Genomic DNA, 25,129 nt, shown 5'->3' with positions numbered 1-25,129 from the left:
ACTAAAACCAGTGATGCTAACCACTTTTTACATATTCCAAGCTGCCATACTTAATAGCTTTTATCTAGGATTTCCAGTGGGATGACATGTATCTTTATTAGGTACTGCCTGTTTGTTTGGAAAATAATTTAATTTATAAGAGCGCACTAAAAATTTAGTAAAGCAGCCATTCAAAGCTCAAAATACTGATTTTTCTCTAACATTATGTTGATACAGGTTTATATAAACTAAAACATCTCTTATGTATAAGATAATGTAGCATGCAAACTTCATTTAAAAGTGCTGCAGGTGTAATATATTCATGACAGGCCAAAGCCAGGTGGAGTCATGTAAAAATCCCTAAAATAACTATGAAGAAACTATTATGTCATAAGATATTTTATTATTATCCTATCTTATGAAGGAAAAACTACTGGGGAATATTAGAAAAACTCAATCAACTACTACTCTATTTTCTATCACACCATATATAAGGAGAGTTTGTCTGCATTTCCCTAAAAGATGTCAGCTGCACTGACTGGTACTAACAGGAACTAGGTAGGATTCATCAAAACCCACCAAGTGTTTGGCTGGCATTCTTCCTGGGGTATGAAGAACCAACTGGAGATTTTGCAAAGGGACTGAATCAGGGATAAAGGAATTAAAGAAACTGTCCTCCTGTTCCACTTGTAATCCTCTGGGAAACAAGAGCATCTAGAGCTAAAAAGATTTATATTTTCTCTCAAGTTGTAGCTCTGATATATTTATAGGAGTAGGTCAAACAATGTACTGTGGATTACAACATCATTTTTCTAAGCTTTCCTCCCAAATCTTAATAATACTCAGAACAGTCTATTCACAGATATAATGAGAATAGATATCTTCTTCTCTCCTTACACTTACACACGTGCATGTATATATACAGGTACAGCTAAACATGAAAATATTTAGGAAAATTATGACAGCTGTCTGGTAAAAAGTAATTAGGCATTCCCACTTTTTTCAACTGTAATTAAGAAATCAACTCTGGCCATTCCAAATTCTTATTCCAGCACTGCAGTTTAAGAAATTAATGCTAGGAAGAAGGCTTTATCTCTCTTGAGAAAACAAATAAAATTCTCTGGAAAAAGAAAAGGAGTAGGACTCCAAACTGTGTTAGCTTCACATTTTTACTAGTCAAAATCAATTTTTTTATTTGTTACACTGGTTCTACTTCTCTGAAGCAGCAGCAGTAGGAAGGCTTCTATGTTCCAGTGCTGTTGGGAGTCATAGCCTGGTGAGCTGTGAACCCCAAAACAACTATCCACAAAGGCTAGGTCAAAGGCTCAGGAGCACACAAACAGCAGTCCTACATGCTGGCTGCTATGCTAAGAGATAATAACCTCCCCTAGAAAGAACATTTAGAAAAAGGAGCATACAGAGGAATCTGTATTAGACAGAAGTGGCAGAACTTTGCCTGCCCCATGTCGGAAAGTGTGACGGGAACTCAGATACTGCTTTTTCAAAGTCAGGACCAAAATGCTGCTGTAACTGATCCTGAATTATAGTGGCTCCCAATATAACAGCATTCACTTGCAACACCACTGTGGGACGACCTCACAGAAAATGAATGAAAACCATCTTGTTCCTTTAGCATTACCTCATGCTACTTCTGTACAACTATACTTCTTAATTACTAATTTCTATGCTCTTAAAAACAAATGTTCTGGAGTCACTTGCTCGAGTATATCCACACCTCAATATACAGAAACCATTTATTGGAGCTAGCTGAGCTGCTGCCATTTGAGAAGAGGTGACAAACTGTGGCAGCTAACGTCAAATAGAGCCAAGCCACAGTCAAAGCTACAAGGGTTAGTGCATCCTTCTTGCAAACATCCTCCAACATTGTCTTGGAGCAGCCCATAGAGTACCTCAGTGGAGAAGAGCAATGCAAACCATTCCAAAATGCTCCACTTTGCACAACAGTGTAAGATAAATACTGTCCTCCCTGGCTATATACAATCATAGAATTGTTTAGGTTGGAAAAGACCTTTAAGATGATCAAGTCCAACTGCTAACCTAGCACTGCCAAGTCCACCACTAAACTACATCCCTAAGCACCACATCTACACATCTTTTAAATACCTCCAGGGATGGTGACTCAACTACTTCCCTGGGCAGCCTGTTCCAATGTTTGACAACCATTTCAGTGAAGAAATTTTTCCTAATATCCAATCTAAACCTCCCTTGCTGCAACTTGAGGCCATTTCCTCTTGTCTTATCACTTGTTACTTGGGAAAGGAGACCCACAGCCACTTCGCTATCACCTCCTTTCAGGTAGTTGTAGAGAGTGATAAGATCTCCCCTCAGCCTCCTTTTCTTCAGGCTAAACAACACCAGTTCCCTCAGCTGCTCATCATAAGACTACTTCTTTAGACCCCTCACCAGCTTCATTGCTCTTTGGACATGCTCAGGCACCTCAATGCCTTTCCTGTAGTGAGTGGCCCAAAACTGAACACAGTACTCGAGGTGCAGCCTCACTAGTGCTGAGTACAAGGGGACGATCACTTCCCTAGTCCTGCTGGCCACACTATTTCTGATATAGGCCAGGATGCCATTGGCCTTCTTGGCCACCTAGACACACTACCGGCTCATACTCAGCTGGCTGTCAACCAGCACCCCCAGGTCCTTTTTCACCAGTCAGCTTTCCAGCCACTCTTCCCCAAGCCTGTAGTGCTGCAGGGGGTTGTTGTGACTGATACGCAGGACCTGGCACTTGGCCTTGTTGAATCTCATACAATTGGCCTCGGCCCATCAATTCAGCCTGTCCAGATCCTTCTGTAGATCCTTTCTACCCTCAAGCAGATCAACACTCCCACCCAACTTGGTGCCACCTGCAAACTTACTGAGGGTGCACTCGATGCCCTCATCCAGATCACTGATAAAGATACTAAACAAAACTGGTGCAATTACTGAGGCCTGGGGAACACCACCTGTACCCGCCGCCAACAAGATTTAACTCCATTCATCACCACTCTGGGCTCAGCCATCCAGCCAGTTTTTCACCCAGGGAAGAGTATGCCTGTCCAAGCTATAAGCAGCCAGTTTCCCCAGGAGAATGCTGTGCAAAACAATGTCAAAGGCTTTACTAAAGTCTAGGTAGACAACATCCATAGCCTTTCCCTCATCCACTAAGAAGGTCACGTCATAGAAGAAGATCAGGTTAGTCAAGCAGGACCTGCCTCTCATAAACCCATGCTGACTGGGCCTGATTGCCTGCTTGTCCTGTACATGCCACGTGGTAGCACTCAATATGATCTGCTCCATAACCTTCCCCAGCACCGAGGTCAGGCTGACAGGTCTGTAGTTCCCTGGATCCTCCTTCCAGCTCTTCTTGTAGATGGGCATCACATTTGCTAACTTCCAATCAACTGGGACCTCCCCGGTTAGCCAAGACTGCTGATAAATGATGGAAAGTGGCTTGCTGAGCACTTCTGCCAGCTCCCTCAGCACCCTTGGGTGGATCCCACCCGGCCCCATAGACTTTTGTGTGTCTAAGTGGTGTAGCAGGTCGCTAAAAATTTCCCCTTGGATTATGGGGGCTTCATTCTGCTCCCCTGTCTTCCAGCTCAGGGGGCTGGGTACCCAAAGAATAACCAGTCTTACTATAAAAGACTGAGGAAAAGAAGGCATTAAGAACCTCAGCCTTTTCCTCATCCTTTGTCAGTATGTTTCCCCCCAGCATCCAATAAAGGATGGAGATTCTCCTTAGCCCTCCTTGTGTTGCTAATGTGTTTACAGAAACATTTTTTGTTGCCTTTTATGGCAGTAACCAGATCAAGATCTAGGTGGGCTTTGGCCCTTCTAATTTTCTCCCCGCATAACCTCATGACATCTGTGTAGTCCTCCTGAGTTGCCTGCCCCTTCTTCCAAAGGTCATAAACTCTCCTTTTTGTCCTGAGTTCCAGCCAAAGCTCACTGTTCAGCCACACCGGTCGTCTTCCCGCCGGCATAGGGACAGCCTGCTCCTGCACCTTTAAGATTTCCTTCCTGAAGTATGTTCAGCCTTCCTGGACTCCTTTGCCCTTCAGGACTGCCTCCCAAGAGACTCTGTCAACCAGTCCTAAACAGGCCAAAGTCTGCCCTCCGGAAGTCCAAGGTAGCAGTTCTGCTAACCTCCCTCCTCACTTCTCCAAAAATTGAAAACTATAATTTCATGAATCCTGTGCCCAAGGCAGCCTCCAGCCATTCACATCACCCACAAGTCCTTCCCTGTTCACAAACAAGAGGTCCAGCAGAGCCCCTTCCCTAGTTGGCTCACTCACCAGCTGTGTCAGGAAGTTATCTTCTGCACACTCCAGGAACCTCCTAGACTGTTTCCACTGTATTGTATTTCCAGCAGACATCTGGTAAGTTGAAGTCCCCCATGAGAACACAGGCTAGGGATTGTAAGACTTCTCCCAGCTGCTTATATAATATTTCGTCTGCCTCTTCATTCTGGTTGGGTGGTCTATAACAGACTACCACCATGATAGCTGCCTTGTTGGCCTTCCCCCTGATTCTTACCCATAAACACTCAACTCTTTCATCACCATCATCAAGCTCTAGACAGTTAAAACACTCCCTAACATACAGGGCTACCCTGCCACCTCTCCTTCCCTGTGTATCCCTTCTGAAGACTTTATAGCCATCCATTGCAGCACTCCAGTTGTGCAACTCATCCCACCATATTTCCTTGTGGCAACTATATCATAGTTTTCCATGTGCACAATGGCTTCCAGCTCCTCCTGTTTGTTGCCCATGCTGTGTGCACTGGTGTAGATGCACTTCAGTTGGCTTATTAACCAATTAGGGTTAATTTGGGGGGGAAGAAGCCCTAATTCCTATGTGACCATTCTCACATGCTTCTGTGGTTTCTAACATATCAATAACCCTTGTGTCTTTGCTGCTGCATGGATCTCCATCCCCTACCTCCATTGAGACAGCAGACCAAAGGACCTTGCTAGCACACTGTCCCTCAAACACTGGTGTGCTGCCCCCAGGCTGATCTCTAGCAAGCCTGGTTTTATCCCTTTCCCCTTTCAAATCTAGTTTAAAGCTCTTTCAATAAGCCCTGCTAACTCCTGTGCAAAGAGTAATCTCCAAAAGGTATCTCCAATACCTCTAGTAGTGCTGCCTTGGACAAATATTAGTGAAGATTTTAACCATCACACTTGTACATTTAAGGTGAATTATTCTTGCCTCTCAGTTCTGCCATTAACAGGAAGGAAGGCACAATCTCTTGAGTTTGTGGCTTAATTTGCTGCCATTTTGTAGAAAACACCACCTTCTTCCATCACGATTTTGAGATAGTGATTTTCCAGGGGAAGAAACAAGTTTGTATGGTGCATGTTAGAGATGCCCTGTTCCAGGAAACAGACTTAAATGAAGTACAAGGAATTTTAATTCTATTTGTAACAGAAATAAGAAGGAAAAAACTACTTGACCAATTCCTGAATGGTTCTTGAGTAAGGACCCCTGCAGTCTCACCAACTGCTGTAAAATGATTATGAGTATCGCTGGATAGATACAACATGGACATTGCTGTCTGCCTCCAAAGTGCAACACAAAGACAAAGTTCACATGGCCCTTACAGATATTCCAACATGCAAAAGTGGGTGTTCCTGCTCTTTCCTACCTTGTGTCACAGCAGCTTGTACAATTCCTGCAATAAAAGAAGAGTGGTTACTTCTGTACTGTTGACTTGGGAAGTGTGAGGATACTTGAGACACAGCATCTGGCACTTCTTATCAAAAAATCTCCTATTCAAGTATAATGGGATGCACACTCTTTGGTATTGTGCAATCATTTGAAGAAAAATTAAAGTTGAACAGTTTATTTCCTACATGTCTATCTTTTCAAAGGAAACATGGTATCAAGCTGTGAAGACAAGAACCTGGCAATGCAGTCATCTGCAAAAGATTGTGCAAGATGCAATATCCTAACGGTACAAAGAGACAGACATCCTTTTAATACATGGCTTTTACCAGCTATTATACTCTAATGTCCTTAGTGAGCTCACAAGTAGCATTTTTTAAATTGCTACCCATACATATGCTTTATTTCGATATTTTACAAATCTATAGGATTACCACTCCCTCATTACAAGCACAATAAAAGTTTGAGAAAAATCTATGTATTATAACAAACCAAATAAAGTCTTAAAATAAAGTTGGAATAATCTGTGCATTAAAAGTGTGCAAAAAGCAGATAAATACTCTGATTCTTAGGTCCCAAATGTTCAAACAGCTCTTGAAAATAGGAAGTCTTGAACTGAGGATGCAATGATTAAAATAATACTAACCTTGGTTAGCAATTAAATGATCACATCTCCCTTCAGACTAAAAATGTAGACAACAGCTAGTAGCTGACATCTCACTTCAACATTTTACAGCTGCTCTAAAGCAAAGACTTTAGACATTTGAATGCATGCATGCATGCATCTTATTTTCCCAGGATTTCAAAGTCCACATCCAGGCTGTTGCTCAGCCATTATAAATGAGTAATTCAAGTAGGGCATGACTGCTTCTTGTATTAACTTGATAAAGATGTTTCACTCAAAGTGCATCAACAGTTGTGTTAAGTCATCCCTTTCGCAGGCTTATACTTACTCTGTGTTATGTTACCCATGAGGAAATAAAGAAGTATAATTGGCTTCGAATTATTACAAAAGTGTTTACACTAAATATAATTAGCATTATGAAGATTATTATATTTTTGTTACACCTGTTTTCAAAGCTCCACAATACAATCAAATATACCTTAATTATTTTCTGGTTTTTAATTAAAAACAATTTTATCAGCTGATTACAATCTGCACTATTTTAACTTCATTATTCTAGACATGAAACTGCTAAAAGGACTGATATGTGAACTTTAAAGAACACACGTCTGTTTTCAGAAAATTCCATTATACTGAAGATTACTTTGTATCCATCAAGCTTTCCAAAAGTTGGTTTAAAACCCCAATTTTAATAAAATATATTAATTTTCATCTTAGCCTTTAATAATGAATCTATTATCAAACATATAAAACAACTGTTTTGCAATAATTTTAATATCTGAAAAATATTAATCCAGGCCTTGAGCTAAAATATCTTTCAAATACTAAAAAGACATATTGAACATCTTTCATTTTCTTGTATGAATTTTCAGTCCACAACCTAGAGAGAAAATTTGCTTTAATACTGAATTCCTCTTTCTCTTATCACAGCAGGGACATTATGAGAGAGCTCAAAAACTAGAGGGAGAAGAGGATTCATATTCTCCTTTCATTAATTTGTTTTCATTGAATAGATAACCAAAAAAGAATATAGTTACACCAAATATAAAAAATATACTGTAGATACCATTTATTCAAAGGCCAGTGAGGAAAAGATGTCCAATTTATTTAAAAGATGATTAACTACATCTGACTGATTACCCTCTAGGCCTTGGACAAATACAGAACAGAAAAGAAGAATACTATTCAGAGGTGATGATCCATCACATGCGCTCCATAACCCTGCTCACTAATGTTGAGCCAAACACTGTATTTAATGCTTCATTAGATTCAATCATATCTTCTCTTACTTCTCCAATGAGAATTGTTTGTCTTGACAAAATTTCCATTATTTCCTCCATTGGCGGCTGGGAGGTGGGGGGGCAGGAAAATTCCTATGATAGCTAGTTCTAATATTATACTTTATATTGTATTTAAGCAATGTTTCTGTATTGTTTAAGTAGTTTTATTCCAGAAATGAAACAAGCATAGGGACTTCTGCAGGTGGGGGGAGATGGGAAGAGGCAGTGAGTCTCTGATTTATTCAGATTATTATTCTGATCTCTAACTTTAATTTTCAGATTATAATTTATTTTCATTTATGGTTTGTATCATATTGGTAGAACATGCTCTTTTTTTCTTCTGGCATGACAGTTATTCGTTATCAACACTGAAATTCGAAAAGATGTGGCTCAAACTCTGATCAGTCTCACTCCTTTCATTTCCACCTTCCCACAGGCAGTGGGCTGTTTTTCCAAAGTTTCTGGACATGAGGCAGCATAGTCAAAGCTACTTCTCCAGCTTGGCACCGATCCCAGGCAAATGTCCCAAGAAGCTGTACAGTGACAGATGATGCACACAGGCTAAATGTGGAAGAGTTGACAGATGCAGGCAGACTCTTACCGTGCCAACTGTAAAAGCTGACATGTTTTTTCAGGACTACCCATCCTTCAGCTCTCATTGTCAGGGCACCGATTCCTCCATGCACAACCATGCAATGTTCTCATTACGTTCAGATAGTACAACCCCAAAATGATTTGCTATTCTGCTTACAGACATAAAGAATCAATTTTCTAGATCTCTTGGGGAAAATCACAAGTTTATTGGGGGTTTTGGGTGTTGGGGTTTTTTTTCAGATCAGTCTACTTCATCTTGAAAATACATCAGGAATTAGGAAAACACTTAGGAAAACCAGACTTTGCATTAATTTGCTGTGCTGTAAGTGGAGCTCAGTATCAACAATTAGTAGCAGAAGTGTGTTTGAATAGGAACTCAGGACTCAGGTCAGCAAATTACTTTGCTCCAGCAAATGTTTCTGTCTTAACTGAACCAGCTGCAAGATTAGGGCAACAGCTAAAATCTTCTTTCAGACATGACTTCAGAAAAACAAATAGTATTTTTCCTTTTCAAAATGCCTTTTCCTCTACTGAGGAGTGTAAATCAGATGATTAAAATTAAGAATTAAAAATATTTAGTTATTTAATTAAACTATATATCCACTATAATCCTATCACTGCATTTCTCAAATAGATTTAGTATGCCACGTGATACTGAGAATGTCAGGATACCTCAAATATACGGTATTTGTGTTTGAATTTGCTGTACTTAGAAATCTGTTAGAGATACTCAACATTAAATGCTCACATTATATAAGTAGGCTAATTTTAGCTATTAAATAGAACTGAAAAGTTACACAGTGCACTGTTTTCCTTGTATCAACTGTAAGTATTTCTGCTACCTTATACAAGTACATACATGAGTATCTTGCATGCAACATTTCTATTTCAGTGCACAGGTAAAAGGAAGATTAAATCACCTCATACAGCATAGAAGTGATTAAATGGTCTAAAAGTTAAAAGTGACTAATGGTTCCTGCAGTACTAATTTCTATACTGTTTGCAGATTTTTTATAAAAATAGAGACTGATTTTCAGAAGCTTCACAGCACACAAAGAAAATTAAACTAATTTAAATGTTTCTGAAGTTGGACACCTTAAAGATAATCTGTCCAAAAACATTTACAGTTTGGTCAACTATACGAATATGTCTTAGCCTGGGGCTCATCGCTGGGGTTATCTAGTTGAATTAAAAAAAAAAAAAAAAAAAAAAAAAATCAATATACTGCTAAGATTGTAACCTGCTTTGTCTAATCGTGGCTGTGACCTGTTGCTTTCTACATAACACTGACTATTCAGTCACTTGGTAACGACACAACTTTATTTTGTGACCACAAATGACTATTTGTAACATCATGGAGAGGAACTTCTGGGGGAACTGCAGGACAGTAATGTTTGGGTGGAAGTGGACAATGTGGTTGAATGTTCACCCCATGTATTTAGGACTGCATCCTAAACCATATAAATGAGACTGTTAGTACATTTGTGTGTATTATAACCAGAACATTGGAATCTTGGGAGTGACCTGTAGCTTCTTTTTAACCGATAACAGAGTTGAACCATGAAAATCACTGAGAAAAAAATTTTAGATTTAGAAAAAAAATTAATCATCATTTCTGCATTAAAAGTAATGGAGATACTTCATTTAATGCTGTTTTTCCATCAGATGTGCTGTATTTCTGTTCAGTAAGATGTCATATAATCACTTGTTACTACAATTTGAAAGCAATAATTGACCTGGTCAAAATGCATTTATATTTTACCACCAAAAATCTACTGATTTTCAGTGATATCTATTTAGCATCTCATTACAAAAAAATAGCCATGTTATATGAATCATTTACATCACCAAAGTGGTAGTGAGAGCAATATAATTCAATTATAAAACCTGGAAACAGTTTAAACACCATTTGAAAGTAAACAGTTACAGTCCCTTATGCCCATGTCTGGGAAGCATCCAAATGGAAGTTAAAGATCCCAAGGCATTTTTTCAAAATGAGTAGGAGCTATCCCAATATGTTGGCCAACATATATTTTCTCAATTAAAAACAGATTTCAGTGTCCAAAGCTATGTGTCAGCAATTGCTGAGCCTATGCCTGTCACGTTTCCAAAACTCTCCACACCATCAGTGAGTATCTAGTCACTCTGCTGAATAATGCTTTTCCAGATGCCACCAGTGGAAAAGGTGAATGCATTTTTATCAATATATGAAGCACAGATACATTATCCTATACTGTTATGGAAACAGAAATTATCATTTGAAGCCACATTTAGATCTTTTTGTCATACCAGAAGCGTTAAATATGACTTTGGTGGCCATCTGAAACATTTTGATACCACCAGATCGTAAAGTGAACAGAAATCCTATGGAACACACATGCATACACACAAAATAAAGGTAGCAGAAATAATCTCATATCTGCCATTCCGTAACTTTTACACATTTAATGAGTTTTAAAAAAAGAAAGAAAAAAAGGATTTTTTAACAACATTTTTTTTTGTTACTTTTACAGAATTTTCTAGGCTATGTGTTGTTTAAAGAGAAGGTGGTGACATTTCCTTTATGTACTTTAAAACCTGCATACCCCTTATTACCCACCACTCAAGAGCTCAAATCTTCAGTTGCAATACTGAAGCACAAACTCATATCCCAAGAACTACAAGATCAACTACATTATCTAAGGGCAGAACGCTGTTATCCTGAGTTAAAAGAAAGCAGAAAGTCAGGCAATGAGCTTCTAAAGAAAAAGGTATAAACCCAGAAGAGAATCAGGCTTTCCAACTCCCTCACTCAACAGATTCCCTAGAGCAATGTCTCAGGCTCCTGCTATTTGGAGTTGAGTCCCCAACTTCATTGTCCAAGTTTTGTTCTTATTTTGCCATATTACCAAACTCTCAAATGATACTATTAAGAAAAGGAAATTGGAAAAAGGCAAAAGCACTTCTTTGGCTAAAGTTATTACTCTTGAGTTCCGTAGTGCAGCTGAACTACATCTCAAAGTCAGTCAGGCTTCAAAGAAAAACAGAAATATTTTCATGGAACCTAACTACACAGGCTGACTTCCTAAAAACTGATAGGACAGATTGCAGCTTTTTTATGTTTTTTTTTTTTTTTTTTTTTAAATATAAATTTTTTCAAGTACCATTTTACAAAACTCGGAATCCTATTTAGTTACAATTTCAGAATTCTAGGGTACATGTATTGCTGAAGGATTTATGGAATTGAGAGAAACTGAATGCAACGGAAGCAGAGAGATGAAAACACCTCTTCCCCCAAAAGGATTTGCAGAATTACTTGATGGAAAGTTGAACAAGCTGCCTTATTCCTGCATTGCGTAATTACCGTTCTATAACCAGAAGTTACTGCCAGTTGCCAGTGTTATGCAACCCAATGGAAATAATGTTAATCTAGTCAGCATAATATAGTATGTCCTTCCCTGATGCTACTCCCATGGACATGAAATTCGTAATTGGAGCCAGCAGAGTAACAGACCGTCCTTGAGGACAAGTTCACTGCCTTCTTAGAAAAAGTAATAAGTGCTGAATCTTTGTAAGACAGTAGACACAGAGGTGATTCAGGTCTGGAAAAATATTTGATACTTAACCTGGCTGTAGTGCACAACTTATTAAGCTATGACGATAATAGGGGAAGATGGAGCACACACAAGCTGGTCAATGTACAAAATTAAATGCATTTAAAAATAGGCTTTTACTTTCTCGGATAGGTGTTAACTAGCTTGCATTTACCACTGTCACCAACTTGCTCTTCCCCACACCATCTTCCCATCCTGAACTGCTCAGTAGTACCACCAGCGGCCATCCCCACTTGAACTTCCGATAAAATTAAAGGATGTCAGACATGGCATTTACTACAGTTGACTAATTTCAAAAATCATAAGAGAGAGAGAAAGGGAGGAAGAAATTGCATTACCACAAAATACTTCTGCCACAAGTTCTGTAACTCTGAAAACTTCTAAATTTAGCCTTGCAGTTCAGGCAGTTGAACTGCTATTTTTAATCCAATTTTTAAAACTGCAGGACATTATTAGAAAAATTCTTTTTAAAATGTACACTTATCTGGATTTAAATTCACCCTACTCCAACAAAAGACTACATGAACTCTGTGATTTCAGTAACCTATACTATTAGCATTCATATTTTTCCAAGGCAAAATACGAGACTAAGCCAGATTTTAAAAGCAATTAAGAAGATATAAATGTTGTGTGCTGCAAGAGCACAGTACTCAAAAGACCAGAGTCCTGGCAACTATCATAATCCTTTTGAAATTGTTCATATTAAGATTAAAGATCACTTTGTTCCTCTATTCCCACAACTAGTTGGTATGGTAAAAAGATCAGTCCCCTAGTTTTATATGTAACATCTTTAACATTTGCTCTCCTTTCTGTGCATGTGATTAAATGTAACATTTTGAAATCCCAAAGTTCTGAGAAAAACATAAATCCTTGTCCACAGCTGCTGTTTGACTCTGGAAACACATGCATTTTCTTTTCAAGCATCTACCATCAAAAAATCCCAAAGGACTTGAACTGGAGAACACCTGCATCTCTTCATTTAGTTCCAATAACAGAGTCTAAACTTCAAAATTACAAAAATAGATGCTATGTTCAGCTGCAGTTACATTCTGCTCCTAATTCCCGTGAACAAAAATGCTAAGAGCATGAAATCATTCAGGCAAGCTCTGTCATCGAGAGGATAAGATTTTTTGCACCAGAAGCCCAGTGGGAACTTGATAGAAAACTGGCAACAATTACAGATAAAGTACATAGTGAAATCCTCAGGGAGAGGAAAGGAAATGTAATAAGATAGATGGGTATAATTTTTACACATTCATGCCCAAACCACAAATGTGAATTGTCTTTAATTACTCCAATATATTAAGCATTTTTATTCATTCATTGTGTCAAATCTTTCCAAAATACTTCAAATTAGTTTATGAATTCTCTTTTACAAGGTGTCTTTTATTTACTAGCACAAGCACTCACATAAATTAGCACTGAGAACTTAAAAAACTTCATTGTTCCAGCTTTAAAATCCAGACTTTGCAGTATCCCCAGTCTAAGCAGTCAAAAAAAAAAGTCAAGGAAACGCTTTCTTAACTACAAGAAAGAGGGAGTTGGGGGTATATATAGGTATGTATGCATAAAAACAAACGTAGGTAAAATCTCTGACCTCCTTTCAAATAAATTCTAACAGATAAAAGATCAGCTGGTTTATTATAGGAAAAAATAATGTTCTTTCTGGTACAACATTTATGGCACTTTTTTCATGTTTGAAGATGTGATTTCTGCAGTCTTAAAAATATTTTCACTTTATTTTTTTCCTTTGGGGTTGGGGGAGGGAGACAGAATGGAGTGATCTCATCTAAACTTACAAAATATTGACAGTGGAGAAAAAAAAAAATCTTTGGAAGTTCAAGAAAAAAGTAACTTAAATGAGAAATACCAACTTTTTCAAGGTTGAATATTTGCTCTTCAGCCTTCAAGCAGCCTTCACAAACTACAGAAGCCTTCTTACTCTTACTTGGCTCCAGTTGGTACATAAATTTCCCACACATGAGCATGATATTAATACAGGTACTTTTGTTTACTCCCTTATTTCACTGCTGCATTACTGAATATTTAAGCTGATCTCAAAGAAAACTTTATTAATTTTATTTTTTATTTTAGTTTCTCTTGATTTATATGTAATAAAGCTCTCCATACACCCACTCTGCACGCAGTCCAATTATTCAGTATAGCAAACCAAACAGAGTTTAATCAGCTCACTTCATCTATTTGGCAGCTGCTCATAATTAAATACTAACACCAGCACTCATTTTGAAATCTCCCTATTTCTCTCAAAGGCCAGGTGAAACAAACAAGGTCTGCAGCTTGCTCCGAGGGTTAATAAAGCCTTTTTTTTTTTTTTTTTCAGAGAAGCAGCAAGAAGACCTTCCCAAGCCCTGGGGTAATGGAATAATCTCCTCTCTTGTATTTATTTTATATACTGCAGTCTAGATAAAAATTGGGGAGCATATCCACTGATTTTTACAACTATGCACAGAGATACCTGGGGCAGTTTTTCATACAACAGAAGTGTCTAAAATTAAAAGCACCAGCATGCAGACTTCTATTTAAGGACTAAACAAAATTATATTTCTATTCGCTAACCCTAAACACTTCCTGTGACATAGGTGGATCAGTTTTCCACTGTGGTAATGACACTTTGTGCATCAAACAGTGAAACACTCTTCCTAAATAATCATCAGTATATGCACTTGTTACACATAATACTTTGCCTGTATATGCTATACATCACACACTTTAATGCTGCCCTTTTTGGAATTACATTTTATAGAGTCTTTTCCTTTGCTGATTATACTCAATGCAGTATGGTACTCCTAGAACCACTGTTTTTTTCTCTTCCTCTCAGCAGCAGCAAGTGAAATAGCAAGAAATAAAATACTACTGTAAAATGCTTTATCACTCAGATGGTAAATACACCCTCAATCTTTGCAGGCCCACCTACAGACAAGCAGTAAAAGGAAGCTGCATGACTGTCCTGGTCACCCTGGTTCATATGTTTCAAGTGGTACAAGACAGTAGACAGTTGCTGACTCAACAAGGAGAGGAGGAGGAAATGTCCCCTACCTGTTCTCCAGGTAAATACGCCCTGATTTATTCAACAACCTCATGCCATTTGCACAACCTCCTCCTTAGCATTTTATATCCAAACAACTGCTTTGATTTTAGACCAAGTTGTTTTCCATTCAACTTCACGGATGCATAATTAATTAATTAGTGACTCTTCCTTCACTAATCTTTATATAAGCAAAAGATTTTTAGAAGTCACTTACATAGGCATTGTATTGTGTTCCAAGATTCTTCCAGAGTACCCAGAAATTCCCCTGCAATTGCTTCTCTTGGTTTGACGCACAATAAGATATTACATCATTCTATTCTTAACAGGGATGGCTAACTTGCAGCTATTTAGCTTTGTCAGTCTCCAATGCACCTCCTGCCCCGCTGCATGGTGTGACCAGCAGCTCCACTGACACTGAGTTTGCAAAGTATTCTGAATCCTTGTATATGCGGAGAAGTAAACTGAGTTTATCTGACAGCTGGGTGACAACTTATCCAATTCCACCAAACTGGAACTGCTGTCCCTCTTAGCTCTTTTGAGAAATCATGGATGTATTTTGAGAGCATCAGCTACGCAGCTATTTGTATGCGTACTTTGTAGAGTTGGCAGACTTGGCCAACCCTGGCCTTATCTCCAGCAATCTGATAGCACTGAACAATTCTAGATGACTCTTCTCATCTCTACTGGACAGCTTTTTTCATTCTTTCTACAAGCAGGTTTCACTACTCTCTTCACTCTTCTCTGTAGTCCAAATTCCTATTCCAGAACATCATATCTAACATTATTAAGATAAATTGCTCAAATACACAACTTCAATACTGCACAATCATCTCCAGTAGTATAGCTTTAAACAACCCTTTTATTCCCCTGAGGCATAAGTTGAATTTGCTGTCAAATTATCCAGTATAGCTTTCTTAATTCCCAGAAGTGACTGCAACTGACAGCAAAAGCATTTTTATGCTATCACTTCATATTTTCTCTCCATGTTTTCACAGTCATAATGGGAAGGATAGCCCTGTCTCCTGCATTAAGTTGCCTCAGTTCCTTCAGCAAGTATTTGAAAGCAAAGGCTTTAATTAACTCCCTCATCCTTTGTATAGAACCTGAGATGATTTAAACATTAATGTTTCCTAGTTTAGTTTATATATATAAAAAAACCACCAAAACTAACAAATCACTTGCAGTACACTATTCTTCATGTTTACTGGGACCAAAGCTTTAACACATCAGTCAGCTTTTCCTTCTCATTTGTCATCAGTCACAGGTGCCACCTTACACATCTAGAGAAGCAGAGCTGGAGTCTGAGCATGCAGGTTAGTAACTACCACTGAGTATGTGGAATCAATGCAACTTTCCAGAGGCACTGGGAGGGGGGTGGGGAGGTGGGGCGCACAGGTCAAGTGTCCAGTGAGTTTTCAATTCTAAAATCTTAGCATTTTAAATGTATCTCCATTCATCTACAAAACAGGTACCACAGACACTTGTCTATTACAAACCAACTTTCTGCCTTTCAAAGTCCTGGCATATGAGTCTGGCCAGCACTTCATTTGTCGGTGCCTTAATTCTCATAGGCATCTCCTGTCACAACCTATCAAGCACTCTCTACTATCTAATTGGACTATCCATAATACTGATGAGCTAAAATGTATGTGATCACTGTGACCTGCAACAAAAGCAATAATTCTATAATATAGGTAAGTATGCACAGCTCCTTCAAAATTTAATTAATATTCTAAGACAAAAATCAGAAAATTAAACTGAAAAGAACCTCAAAAAAAGGCAGAAAATGCAATAATCAATAACAGTAATAAATACTATTATTATGAACATTTAAAAGCTACTTAAGTGAGACAACAGGTGCAATAGATTTTCACTTTTTTTAAAAAATGGATCTGAAAAATTCAGAGTGTTGAGTCATTAATTCCTTTTCAGCAATGTTTTAGGGGCAGGAATTTAAGATAATTGTTATAAAAACATTGCCGTAAACATTTCCAACATGATGCTCTCCAAGAAACATACAAGTACGGTTACTGAAAAAATAACCTGACAACTGCTGGAGTGCATAGTGCTCACAAATATTTACTTTACATAAGATTCAAGTGTTGCTTACATATGCACATAAAAATTACAAAGATGGTAATAAATTCACTGTTACTTTTCAGACTAATGACATTCAATAACCATTACACACGAAAACAAGTAGAGGAAAAAAAGCACAATTTTCAGTTTATTTTTGTGTTTCATAATATTGGGGTCAGCTAATTCTTTTGCTTTCCTTAAACTATATGCTTTTCTGGGTTTGTTCCCCCCCCCATTTGATTCCACTCTTAGCATGGCAACAGGATAAACTTCTAAAAACACGAAAGCATGATTTTTAAAATGCACCATACTGACAGCAAAACATAGATCCATGTGTATTTTACAAACTATATTATAGTTATTTTAAACTAGATAAATTTCAAAATTGTCGGTGTTGCTTTAAAATAGACCCATGTTCTGTTTAAAGCCCACAGAAACCATAAGAATGTCAGGTAAGAGTACTTATGCCCACAAAGTCCACAACACCCTTAAATTTATCCAAGCAACTCTCTGAAAACATTAACTTGTTTCTCATTTAAATCCACCACACCACCAAGCTTGATGACATCAAATGTGTGCTCTGTAGCATTTTAAAAATCACCTCTTTATTATTGACAAATTTTATGATAAACAAATTCTTAATTTAAATATACATTATACTGCAAATTTATATGAACCATTTTGAATGCAGTATGTAAATTTCTGTATAAGAAACTCAACCCAATAGATAAAGGCAAGAAAAAACAAAACTAATATTTTCAACATGGATCTTGCTCCCCCCCTCAAAAGTTTAGAAAAGGTTCTGTATAAATAATTTAAAAGCCAACCAAAGTCAATGAAGCATTCCTCATTGAAGAAGACATACATCAAAATCCTTTTAGCTTTTGTGTCTCACACTGAGCTGAAGTTATAATGTGTGCATTATGTGAAAAAGATACTTCGGCATTTGGCACATTTTATATCAAGCCCCTCTTTTGAAAATTACATTGGATAGGAAAAATGTAATGTGATACTAGCTTAGCAAGAGTCTTGCACTTACCAGAATTGTGGCAGTAGTCCATATACTGTGGAATTTGGATTGTAAAGGCTACCAAATCTGGAGCTAAGAGAGATTCTGGCTTTCTACTTTCATTGAGCCATTTACTGCTGTGTAAGTCTCTGGTGTCAGAAGGGCCTTGAATTAAAGGAATCAGCTTCTCTTTTCCACAGTCACCTAAGATAAAGATTAGACTCCTTACAGCTTTTACTGTAACAAGATAAATTTTCAACACATACACATTCACTAGTCCAAAGAGAACAGCTATTAACATTGTAAATAGAGAATCAGAAGAGGAAATAGAAAGAGCAAACTCATATAAACTGTTAAACAACTTCCTCAATGTTATCTTGTAAAACGTCTTTACATCCAGGAGGATTTCAAATAAAGTAATCAATTCTCTTTAAAATAGTAATTCCATCCCAACTTTATAACATAATATCTTTAAAAATCACCATGAACTCAATTTAGAGTTAAATATACTATGTTTTTAATGTTCTTGACATTAGCTGCCTTTATATATGAAGACATCATAGACATTGATAGGAAAAGTTCCTGCATGCTCTTCAAGAAAAATTTTGTTAAAGAAATTTAAAACCTATTTATCACAGAGCCCTCAAAAACTTCAAAAGCAAGATACATGCTTCTAGTATTAATGGAAAATGAAACATTAAACAACAGAATACATCAAAATTATGCTACAAATAAAGCAAAATGCAAATATTCTGTGCAATATGAAAATGCAGTTATTCCAGTTTCTTCAGTGCTTTTAGATTAATATTTGTCTCAGCAGGAAAAAAAAAATCTTTATTTTTTTATTCAGTGTAAAAATTGACTATACTGGGGCCAGACTGGATCATCCTGGCACACTTAACAATAATAATAAAAACCCCAAAACAGAATACAAAAAAACCTCTCTGATTCATAGGAACAATGAGTAAATTCTTGTTTCAGTAACTCTCCTTGTAAAAAGCAAGGCCAATTCTCCTATACAGGCAATAAAGTTTTACATGGTCCAGCTGCACATACCTGGGGCTTTGGCACAAATTTTTATTGATCCCACGGTCCCAGAGGCACATTTGACCAATGATGTGCCGCAGTACTTCAATTCAACATTCTGGATTGAACCCTCAAGAGTTGGCAGGGGATTCTTAGATTTCACACCTAATAAAAGAAAACTGCAAATGTACTAGCCTGTTGAATTTAAATATTTTTATATTCCTTCACCAAGGCATTTAAACTTAATTATACTTTAATTATCTACCTTAGATGTTCTTATAGCATTTTTGTTGTGATTCACAGTTTTTAAACGGAAGTGAGAGAATGCTGTATATGGGCATTTTAATACAAAGTTATGCATAAAATATATAAAGATACTGTGAGGAAAACACACAAGGCCACTTAGAAATTGGAATAATAAACATGTATATATACACATACATACACTTTTGTTTTCACTTTATAAGTGCCACCTCAACTATTCTCTTTCATGTTTTTATTATGATCCTTTCATTTCAGGATCTTAAAATGACTAAGTGTTTTCAGCTTACATTTAGATGACAACATTTTACTCGGTAGCAATGTAAAGCATTAAATCCATGCAGCTGAACGGCACAGAAAGCCAATGGCACACTTGCCGTTTTTCAATGGAAACTGGAGTTCAAACCTTGCCTTAGGTCAAAAGTAGAAATAAGTTTTGGTGGTCTTTCTTCAGCCCCCATTTGTGCACACCAGAAAACTACCACACCGGTTGGAAGAAATTGGTGCTATTGGCAGTCACTTCTGAAGAGCTGCCTAGAACCATGGCAGCAGCAGCAGGGGATCTTACAAGTCAGGACTGAGATATGTTGGCAGAGCTTGAGGGCAGCCCCCAAACAGCCCCAGAGCATGGGTGGAGGAAGCCAGCCCTCCTATTCTGTACAGCGCTGCCTATCAGAAGAAAATACGTAAATTTACTTGCAAATTGCAAATAAATAGTTTCAACACCTGTAAGAATTATGAAAGGAAAAACTAACAGAAGTTACCATTTTTTATGGGTTTTTTCCCCTCATGCAAAAGTGACTTGGAATTTGTCAGTTAAAATTGGCGAGCAGCTTGTTAATTATGCAAACATAGTATAATTATGGAACTGTTTCCTCGCATATGTAACATAGAATTTGTTCCAAAATCCATAATTATGCAAGGAAAGTATTATAGAATATCAGGTAAAAAAACCAATTTTAAAGCATTTTGATATGTGTGTCAAGATTATACACATTAAAGAAACTTAATATATTCTCTACAGAATTAACTCAGTAGTTTTTTTGCACAATCTCCTAAAGACTTATCCCAAAGAACAACCTTTAACATATAATAACTAGTAAACAAAAATTCCTAAAAAATGATAGGAAACAGAAGATTTAGGATTAAACCTGGTAATTGTGCTTACTTCACTGTGCCTATTCCAGTTCCTAAACATGGAAGTGTATTTGATAGTGCATATAAAATCATTTGGTAAGCAGACTTCTTGACATATATTTCTTTAAGTTTTGTTCTGCTACGACATTAAAATAATTTTTTAATAAAAAGTACTTTCCAAAATAGGAAGAGAAAAGCAGCATACGAAGAGACACATGGCATTTAGTAAACCAGACTGACATGTGAAAGTAGGTTCCACATTCTGTGCATACATTGTTACCAAAATTTAGCCTGTCTTTTGTGTTCGAGGTATGCCCAGCCTTTTCCCAATTTGTGATTCAGGAGGGCTTCAGGCTCAAAGAATGCTCCCTGCAACCCACTTGTGTGCCTGCCACTGACACCCCATCGGTTCTCAGTCTGAAAGATCAGCTACCAGTTTTAGTCTCGTGAATACACCCTCATTCACAGTCTTGCCCAGGGTAAGCCTCTTTTAAAGCTGAAAATCCCGTTTGATCTAAGGTGTAGTATCAGACACAACACATGAATTTGTCAAAAGCTGATAGGGTATCTTTAGGCATCTCCTAGTCTTGGCTCTGCCTCCTCATACCTCCTATAAACTTGTGCAAATAGAGGCCATTGTGTTGAAAAGAAAAAAGAAAAGAAAAAAGAAAAAAAAAGTATGTTTTTCCATGTCTTCTGCCTATTCCAAAACAAAGATTATAAAATACTGTTAGTAGCAGCCAAGATTACAGTCAAAGCAAAACACATTTGAGTTCATAATTTGACCCCCATCTTTCAAGTCTTCTCAAAACTGGTAGCTTCTTGCTGTTCCCATCTTTCAGCAACTCTTTTATGCTTCAAAATACAAGGTGTGATGCCCAATACATTTCTGTCACTTCACTATGGAAGATCAACTACTTTTAAAACCAAGTATTTTTCATCATGGAGTCCGCTTTTAGATGCATTACCCTGGACAACCTCTCTGCATTAAGACTAAAGCTTTCCATGTTAGTTACATGCATAACTTGAATTTTGTTTTAGTATCATATTTGAAAACAAGGAACCAAGTTCCAAGGTGATCATGCTCCCTATTTGTTTCTATTCACTCCTATTCCCTCACCAAATAACTTCTGGAATTGTTGAATTTCAACAAGATATGGCAGCGTTACTGAAGACATTTATTTCCTACAATCGGCATAAAAACGTGGGTATATTTGTCCTGCTACCTGACCAGTCAGCATATGCATCACAGTCAGCAAAGCATAGCTCAAACTAGCTACTGCACTGTTTTTCACCCAGCCAGTAGTTAGGGATCATGATGGGAAGCTAGGAAAGCTGAATGGCTTGACTTTTAAGAAACCCACAAACCCTTAATACGTAATCATATAATTAACTATTATATTTTAATGCATACGAAGAAGTAACGGATAGCAGTAAATAAGCTATTTCTTTCTGTAACATCTGTCAGAGGGATAGGATGAACACCTCAATAGTTTTCAACTATTTGAAAAGAAAATAGAAGAGTATGAGGAAAACATAGCATAATCATGCTCCTCCGTTTCTACGTTACTTTGATATCAAATGGCATCATCATCATCCTGCTCCCAGTTTTAACAGATGATAACCACAGCACACCACAGTAATCAAGGAGAAGTTGCAAGAAATATTAATTCTGTTCAGGTTGCACAACTCTGGACAGGGGGATACTCAGAAAACCCATTTATTAAATATTAAAAACCTACACAGAGCCTACAGTAAGGAATAAGGAACTTAGGATGTCTAACTAGACTTTCATCACAAAGACAAAAATCACCTGAACCTAAGGTGATTCTCCTTACTCAATTACAAGTCTCTTTTTCAAAGTACAGAAAGGTTAGAGACTTTTAGTGAACCATTTATAATGAATAGGTTTAATATAGGGAAACAGCACATTTTCTTAAGTCTCTGAAAATTTTTGGAAATTATGAAACATCCCTCAAACTTATCAAATTGGCAAGGTGCTCTATAAGAATAAAGAAGCCTTGTTTCCTACGTATGCCTGACTATCTGTAGCTTCCATCCACGTAACTTTAGTTCTTCCCAAATATCCTCCCTTATTATCTCTTTCATCATTATAGTATCATTATAAAATCAAAGTCTCAACAGTTGTACACATAGCTAAAATATTCCTTAAATACCTACTTCAGCAAACAAATGTTTAAGCGAGTGAAGACTGGGGCTTCCTTCCTTCTCCTCAATGTTTATAAACTTTTTTGAAGTAGTGTCTTCTCACAGGGTTGATTGAGCAGGAAAATGTTAAAACTCCTAGACAAGAAATGCTTCATGCCTCCAAATACTAACTCAAATTTAGGATGGAGACAAACAGTCCACAGGATTTTAATTAAGACATTGAGCGTGAATTCAAAGAGGAACTAGGGAAACGAAATCTATCATTGCCAACAGCAACATTATCCAAATTCAACGTCCTGCAAATGAAACATGAGAAAGGCTTATTTCTAAGGTGCAAGACAACAAAGTAGAATTTGTGCTGTACTCGCTCTGGAATCATGCTTTCAAAAGCAGCACTGTGATTTACTTGACTTTGTTGCTCAGTGGAGTCAAAATTGGAGAACAGAGCAACCATGTTTGTTTTTCAGTACACCTCGCATTTTCTTTAGTTAATTTATTATTTTCATCAAGAACATGGTAATCAAAGACTTTATGGAGATAGACACATATACCTGTCTCCACCAAATATAATCTATGGCTGCTTCCAGCTAAAAATGATGATTTTCTAGTTGTGTGATTTTTGCACTGGAAACATCTCGCCCATTGTAGAACTATTTGCAGTAAAAATCAAGTGTTTCCTTCCCAATATGTAACCATGTTTATACTTGGTGGTCAAACATAATCTGTTTTAGCTGAATCACTCTTATCACACATGGAATACAACACATCACCAAAGACCTGAAAAGGTGTTCTTTCCGTACTGCAGAACGCCAAAATAGGCAGAAAGGTTTTCTAACTTAAAATCTACTATGCCTTGACAATTTACACTTTGTGCACACAAACTCACTTTAATTTCAACTCCAAGCCTAAATAGCCATTTTGTTCTAGAAACATGCACAGAAGTATCACACCACTGAGGAAGGTTCTCCCACACTTTAAAGCAAGCATTCACATCCTCCCCCCAAACTTTTCCGGTCATAGCTTTGATCCTCTCCAGGTACATAACCCAACTACGCAGCTTGCCCCAAGTCCCTACATTCGATGACATTCTATGTGCAAGCAGGAGGGAATCAAATATCTAAAGGCAGGTCACAATTGTGTCTTTATAGACCAGCCCAGGATTTTTGCTAACAAGCCTATTAATGCTAGGCAATCATTTAATTTTGGACTTGTTTAAAAAAAGTTACCCAACTAGTGATTTTACCAATGGCCTATACATCTTCTACCAATCCATTCGTGGTAAGGTGAATTTGCAATGATTAATGGAAAACCAAGATACAAAATCTAAACTCATCAATAGGAAATACAGGAAACCAGCAAAAGAGGTATATTACTGATTCTGAGGACAAGAGTCAGGACTATGTGCCGCCAAATCCCTGAAATACAATAAATAATTCTTTAGAAAGATCATAAAAGAGAGAACTGCAAAGTATGAAATAGGAAATGAATAAGGCATGACTAAAACTTTGAGAAACAGCTCCACATGAATTCTCCCCATATTTAGGTTATGGCCTCAGAAGGAAAAATTTCAATATTTAAAGCATTAAGTACCAGTAAACTATGCTTTGGCAACATGATATAGTAAAAGACTGTCACATACATGTCAAAATGATTTCAAACTCAGTAAAAAGACAAATCCATGAATAAAAGCAAGGAGCTATTTAACCAAATGAAATAACATTTAGGCCTAAGTCTTACTGGAATCAAGAAAAAATGTCCAATTATTTTCACAGAAATATATATTTAAGTTTTACATGACTGACACAGAAAAGCTAGTAAACAAATCAAAGCATAAGAGAAACCTCATTTCTTTCATGAGATACACTCATTTGTGTGCAGTCCCTGCTTAAGCAGTGCCCTCACTGAGAACTTCTGAAAGTCTGTACTGAACTTGGTTAGAGACGGCACTTCTGAGGAACTTGAAGATAAAACCAAACTTAATTCCTTCCTCCTTGCAGTACAAACATAATAGAAGCCACAACGACCAGCTCTAGCTGGCATTGGCCCTACTTCTCACATTCAAAGCATTGGGGGAGCATGACCTTTCATGTTCTTCCTTGCAGTAAAACAGCAGCAGTGTAGGAACTTCAACAACTTGTTTGATCGCTGTGCTTCCTTGCACACAACACCTGAAAACACTGGGGGGTTTGTGTTTGGGGTATTTTTTCTTCCCTTTTTTTTTAATTGGAAAAAAAGAGAAAAAGGGAGATTTTCTAAAATGTAGAAGCCAGGTTATAAATACTTTCTCAGTTTTTCCTGTAGTAAAACTAAATCTTTGCGATGAAGTTCCCCAAACATCTTTACTGTGTTCACAATTCCACATTTTTAATCTGTCACCATAGTCTGCAGACCACATTTTGCAGCCCTAATATAGACACTCACAGGCTACTATTTTCTTTCTTCTACAAAACAGTAATTCAGGCAGCTTATTTTACAGAGCTGTCAAGAGATTGGTCTATTTTTTCTAACTCAACTTTATTTAGCATTACTATTGCTATTCTGATCATCATAATTATTTATTTTCTTGTAACTGTGTCAACCAGTTTTCAGTCTACATACCACTATATTCTAAGAAATTACTGTTTCATCCCCACCCACTCCCAAGACCTAACA

The 25,129-nt window shown here is 37.3% G+C and overlaps 1 protein-coding gene across 11 annotated transcripts in view; it reads right to left on the bottom strand.

The window, feature by feature from the left end:
- Positions 1 to 25,129, bottom strand: part of VPS13B (vacuolar protein sorting 13 homolog B) — a 488,999-nt gene that overhangs the window by 310,374 nt on the left and 153,496 nt on the right. For 10 of the 11 annotated variants that reach the window (XR_012649869.1, XR_012649870.1, XM_075023675.1 and 7 more), the window contains 2 exons: positions 18,941 to 19,075; positions 17,915 to 18,088 (listed from right to left, as the gene is read on the bottom strand). Coding sequence is in view for 9 of the 11 variants with exons in the window: in XM_075023675.1 (XP_074879776.1) it covers positions 17,915 to 18,088; positions 18,941 to 19,075 (309 nt within the window). In the remaining 2 variants the exon portion in view is untranslated. Of the gene's footprint in view, positions 1 to 5,457; positions 5,663 to 17,914; positions 18,089 to 18,940; positions 19,076 to 25,129 lie in introns of those variants that run through there. The other variant, XM_075023684.1, reaches the window with a different exon arrangement.

This window comes from Buteo buteo, chromosome 3 (genome assembly GCF_964188355.1).
Source record: "Buteo buteo chromosome 3, bButBut1.hap1.1, whole genome shotgun sequence".
In the NCBI taxonomy this organism is placed as follows: Eukaryota; Metazoa; Chordata; class Aves; order Accipitriformes; family Accipitridae; genus Buteo; species Buteo buteo.
This window is presented reverse-complemented; position numbering and strand designations above follow the sequence as displayed.